This window comes from Poecilia latipinna, unplaced genomic scaffold (genome assembly GCF_001443285.1).
Source record: "Poecilia latipinna isolate Pla-1442-1.1 unplaced genomic scaffold, P_latipinna-1.0 Scaffold5365, whole genome shotgun sequence".
Classification (NCBI taxonomy): domain Eukaryota; kingdom Metazoa; phylum Chordata; class Actinopteri; order Cyprinodontiformes; family Poeciliidae; genus Poecilia; species Poecilia latipinna.
In genome coordinates, this window is record NW_015117981.1 from 427 (window position 1) to 5,545 (window position 5,119).

At 39.4% G+C, this 5,119-nt stretch overlaps 1 protein-coding gene across 1 annotated transcript; it reads right to left on the reverse strand.

Annotated features, from left to right (window-relative positions):
* Nucleotides 1–389: 389 nt before the first annotated feature.
* On the reverse strand, nucleotides 390–2,765 carry LOC106943492 (tetratricopeptide repeat protein 7A-like). The gene is made up of 4 exons (XM_015026801.1): nucleotides 2,143–2,765; nucleotides 1,974–2,031; nucleotides 1,723–1,795; nucleotides 390–932 (listed from the first exon to the last, which is right to left on the reverse strand). The coding sequence occupies exons 1-4, from the start codon at nucleotides 2,363–2,365 to the stop codon at nucleotides 768–770; spliced, it is 519 nt and encodes a 172-aa protein (XP_014882287.1). The 5' UTR covers nucleotides 2,366–2,765; the 3' UTR covers nucleotides 390–767.
* Nucleotides 2,766–5,119: the final 2,354 nt, after the last annotated feature.

The following is a 5,119-nucleotide window of genomic DNA, read 5'->3' on the forward strand; positions in this document are numbered from 1 at the left end:
TTAGCTTCACCTAGTTCAAATTCTGTAAAAATATGTTCTATTAAGTCACCTTTTGCTATCTAGCTATTAATCAATTAATCCAAAAATGAGTCAACAGATCAGCCGTAAACTGTGTTGATGTAAAGTTGAGCAGAAAGTTTTCACATGTTGATGTCAGAACTAGTTATTCACCTGCAGATGCATCCTTTGCTACAAATGATCAACCGTATGCTAAAGGAATGCTACGTTATTGGATTTTAAACAAAAAAAAAAATTGATTTTCTTATTGTGAAAAGGAACTGAATTTCTTATTTGTATTTTTTTAAATGTATTATTTCTAATATTGTATGAAAAAGACTTGGGTGATTAAATGAACAATCTGCAGAATGTGGCCTTTTTTTGACTGGTTAACTGATTAATTGTCAATATTACTAAAATAATCGATGCCTGCAATGCACGGCGACACGTCCCTCTGAAGTGGCTGTAGGATTGTTGCCAGAGCTGCAGCGGTGAAAGGGTGAGGGTGCATGAGGGGCAACGGTGCTGCAATGCAGGCTTCCCACTCTGGCACGTCTAAATAAGGCGTCGAGACGGCGCCTGTGTTTGTGCGCTTGGTTTCCACCATAGTGCAGCCAAGACACCCAATCCCCACAGCCAGCGCTCTGTCAGGACAGGCCCTCCCTGCGCCGCGCCCTGGAGCTGCTTTCTGTCACAAACACTCGTAAAAATAACAAAAATGTTCTTCTCTGCGGTTTTCTTTCTGTTTGATGTGTGATTGGGAGTTTGCTTTACTTGAAGTTGTCCGGATGCTGGCTGAGGGCCAGGGTGAGGGTGTCCAGGGCGTGACGGTGATGTTTCTGGGAGCTCAGCAGCAGGGTCAGCAGGTGGAGGGACGGCAGGTCATCGGCGCGCAGAGACAAAGCCGTTTGTAGCGGCTCCATGGCTGCAGACACCTGGAAAAGCAAAACGGTTTTCAGGTGAAACTTCAGACTCTGTAGCTGCGTTTCTGCTACAAATGCAAATCTTTGTTGATATTTTACTAATGTTGAAAAAACCAAACTTTGCAATTGCAGTGTTTGAATTAAAAAACAAATTAAAGTTACGTGTGGATAAGCTTGTTTAAAAAACTGAAAAGAAACCATCAACCTCCTTACACTTCCTGTCTTCTTCGTGGTTTTCACCAGTAGTAAAATCCACTTGTTGATCGTGTATTTCCTTCGCAGTTTTGCAAAATATCCAATTTTGATATGATTGAAAAACAACCTCATCTTGGCGGCAAAACTTTTTATTGAAACTTTCAATTAGCTCAGTTTTATGGTCACCAGAAACGCAGCTATTAGCAGCGTCTCCATTATATAATTGCTCAATTTGACATTTTGAAAATAAATGTGCTTAATGGAATCACAACAATTAAAAAAAAACTCCTGTTTGTTGATAAAAATTGTAAAACTGCAATAGAAAGTTTTTTTTCTGCATCACACGATCGACAAGCGGATGTTACTACTGGCAGAGATGTTGAAGAAGACAACAGGAAGTGGTAGAAAGATGATGGCACTGAATATTTTTAATGACTTATTGAGGAACAAACTTTTTCACACGTCATTTAATTCGGTTTCTTATTTAATGGAAACTTCACAATTCCACAATTGTGTTTTTTCGGCATTAATGGAGTGTTGACAAAGTTTTGCACACATTTGTAATGAAAATGCAACAATGTGACATTGCTTAAAGGCTTGCTTGTACCTGGCGTACGAGGGCCAGCTGGAGAGCCAGGTACATGGAAATCTGAGCGTCCAGTGGGTCTAATGAATTGGCTCTGTGGAGGAAAGGCAGAGTTTTTATGTTCTACAAACACCTGAACATCAGCTCCTGAACTCATCCAGTTTTCATAAACCATACTGAGCTTGCTTTAATTTATGGCGATTCATTGATTTATTGCTTATTATGACAGGAAGTGACAAACAAATAAAGGAATGAAAACAAGTAACACATACTTGTTTAATGCCTGCAGGGCTTTTTTGTTGAACTCATTCCGATCAGCTGACAGAGTGGCTGAAGACGAAAAACAAAAACAAATCGAGTCACTCAAAAGGTTAGAATCTCCAAATTCAAACATCCATCCGTACAGATTCACAGGCATCTGAGGACCAGGTGAGACTTTACCCTCAGAGGCCTGAAGGCTGAAGCTGAGGCCCAGCGCCAGGTACGCCCTGGGGAGGAACTCCCTGGCCTCCTCTCCCATCGATGCCACGCGCTTCGACAGGTTCTCCGCCTCCTTGAACTTCACATGAACACACAGAAACCTTCGATGCATGGACTTTTTAAGTATTTTGTATCCGATTAATCGATTATTCTGGCGATTAATCGGATACAAATATTGCCACATAAGAAAATGCAAATGAATAATTAAAATCCCTTTTTAAATAAGAAAATCTATATTATGTTGGCTAAAACGCAACAAAAGCATTATTTTATTTAATCCTTGATGATTTGTGGCAAAAGATGCATCTGCAGCTAAAAAAATCCTAAAAACAGGTGAAAAGCTCAGGTCTTTAAATATACCATATGGCGGATATGTTGATTTATTTTTGAAATGATCAAGGTTTTCTCAAGTTTTGTGATTGGATGATTGGTTTTATTTCCACATAGAAGGACAATAATGTTTTATCGCATCATATTAGCTTTAGGTTTAATTCCAAGTTGTCATTTCCTCAGTTACCAACTATGCCTGTCGATAAATGGTAATATTGTTGTTTTGAGACAATTTTCAAACCTCAAAGATCAATAAGCTTTGATTCTAATGAACATTTAACAGTGGAACTGGAAGATTATATCCAAAATAAATAAACAAAACAATAGAAACAACAAATAAAATTAATTATGAAGTCTCTGTAAATAAAATTGCTCTTGCTAGTTGAGACTAAACCTAATCGCAGTAACTTCTGTTATAATTTGGCATCCAGGTAAATTTCCTACCATGACAGGCCTAACGGTGCATGCAATTCAATTCATGCAACACATTTTAAATCGCTTGGAATCACCTTGGGTACGAAAGGTGCGACACAAATAAAGTTCCTCCGCTGTGCAGCAAATGGTGCTGCAGCAGGGAATGAAGTATTGATGGGCTGGGCCTGCTGGGAGTTTAGTGTGGGGACAGTCTGAACAGATTCAGCTGAAGGACAGCGCAGAGTTTGTTGAAGGACACACACACACTCGCCACACACAGGCAGCAGCAGCAGACTGCAGGCGAGGGAGAAAGTGTGCCACATGGTGTAAGAGCTGCGCCTGGTGGCGGACAGGCAGGTGGGGAAGGTGGGTGTAAGGGGGTAAAGCTAACGCTAATGTCGCGCTCCCCTTCATCCTTTTTCATCTCCGTTTCTCTGAATCAACCATTTTACTGCACAGCCTGTCCACAAACATCTTAGGAAGATTACGCCATTGTTGTTTTTTCTCTCTTGACTGATGTGAAGATCTGCAGCGCTGCTCTTCAGGAATTTAGAAAAGCAGCTTTGCTTGCAGATCATCAGTCCTGCCGCAGATATCATGGAGCTGTAGAGAAACCTCAGCGATGTTCAGAAAGCTCCACGTGGGCTGGATTAAGGAGCATAATGTCGCTGGACAGATTACAGCCCAGACTGTCCGGTGGAGCTGATGGTGGAGAGCGGTGGCCCATTTCTGTAATGCCGCGCTGCACTATGGCCATAGTGTCCCATTGTGATTAAAACTGTAAGCTCCTTAGTGTCTCTGGCCTGCCATGATCTCCAGCCACTAACAGATGCGCTGTCTCCATTCGCCTGTTGGTTCCTCTGTTCTAATCTGGCCTCACTTTCTCTTCCCGACTCATTTCATCTCTGCATCCATCGATCCCACTCTTTATTGATGGCTGAGGTTTTTTTTAGGGAGAAAAGAGAGGAAGCGAACCGAACTTTTCTGCTCTGGATGAAAGATAAAACATGGCAGAAAACCTCTGACCAATCACAAAGCTGCGCCCAAATGGTCAATGGTAGACGTAACTTCAGATGAATTATGTGTGAGTCTTCACTGATGATACAATAAATTATGCTGGACGATAAACTGACCCAGAAATTATTGCAATAAACGATAACATTGTTGTTTTGAGACCATTTTCAACTAATATAAACATAATCCAAGAACACATTCTCAGAGATTAATGGGATACAAAAATTATCACATTCTGCAGATTTTTTATTTAGCCTTTTAATGTAATATTAGAAATATATAGGAAAATGCAAATAAACAATTCAATTCCCTTTTTAAATAAAAAAGAATCAATATTTTGTTGCCTAAAATGCAATAGCAACATTCCTTTAGTGAAAGCTTGATCATATGTAGCAAAGCAGGGTTTATATATATATTATAAGCCTGGCGGGCCACCAGGCTTCACTTGTCGCCCCACCAGGCTGGGAATCGTTTATTTATTTTAATGTAGCAGTGACAGCAAAAAGGGTTAAGATAGGTTTATGTATACTGCTCAAAAAAATAAAGGGAACATTTCACTTTAATTTTGTGTGTGGCTCCAAATCCAGGCCTCCATTGGTTAATAAATTTGATTTCCATTGATGATTTTTGTGTGATTTTGTTGTCAGCACATTCAACTTTGTACAGAACAAAGTATTCAATGAGAATATTTCATTCATTCAGGTCTAGGAGGTGTTATTTGAGTGTTCCCTTTATTTTTTTTGAGCAGTGTATAATAAAACATCAGTAATCTTTAGCCGATCATTATCAATTTAAAAAAGATAACATTTGATTCCACATACAAAACCTACAGAAATACCAGTTTTATTTAAAGCACGGTTATATTTTCTTTGTTGTTGATGTTTTATGTTAACTTTTTTTTTTACACAAAAACACAGAAGGGCAACTGGACTTCCTTAGCACCAGGCTTAGCTAGTTTTCTGGGGGAAACCCTGCAAAGGATGCATAAAAAGTAACTTACAAGTAACTTTTCAGCAAGATACAGGAGCTTGTTGCAAGTCGATAATTCCTTGAAATTGGGAAAGAAGTGCCACTTCCATTGGCACATTATTTCACTTATAATAAGACCATAAATGAAATAGTCAGTGGAACTAGGACTTTTTCATCAATATTAAGAATTTACTTACTTAAAACAAGCTCC

What these genes read in the sequence shown, in the direction of transcription:
- LOC106943492 (XM_015026801.1), bottom strand. Translation starts at nt 2,365, where the DNA reads ATGTGGCAATATTTGTATCCGATTAATCGCCAGAATAATCGATTAATC. An exon ending in CAGCCTTCAGGCCTCTGAGG is followed by an intron (nt 2,032 to 2,142) that starts GTAAAGTCTCAC and finishes TTTCGTCTTCAG; the next exon opens with CCACTCTGTCAGCTGATCGG. An exon ending in AGCTGGCCCTCGTACGCCAG is followed by an intron (nt 933 to 1,722) that starts GTACAAGCAAGC and finishes TTGCTTTTCCAG; the next exon opens with GTGTCTGCAGCCATGGAGCC.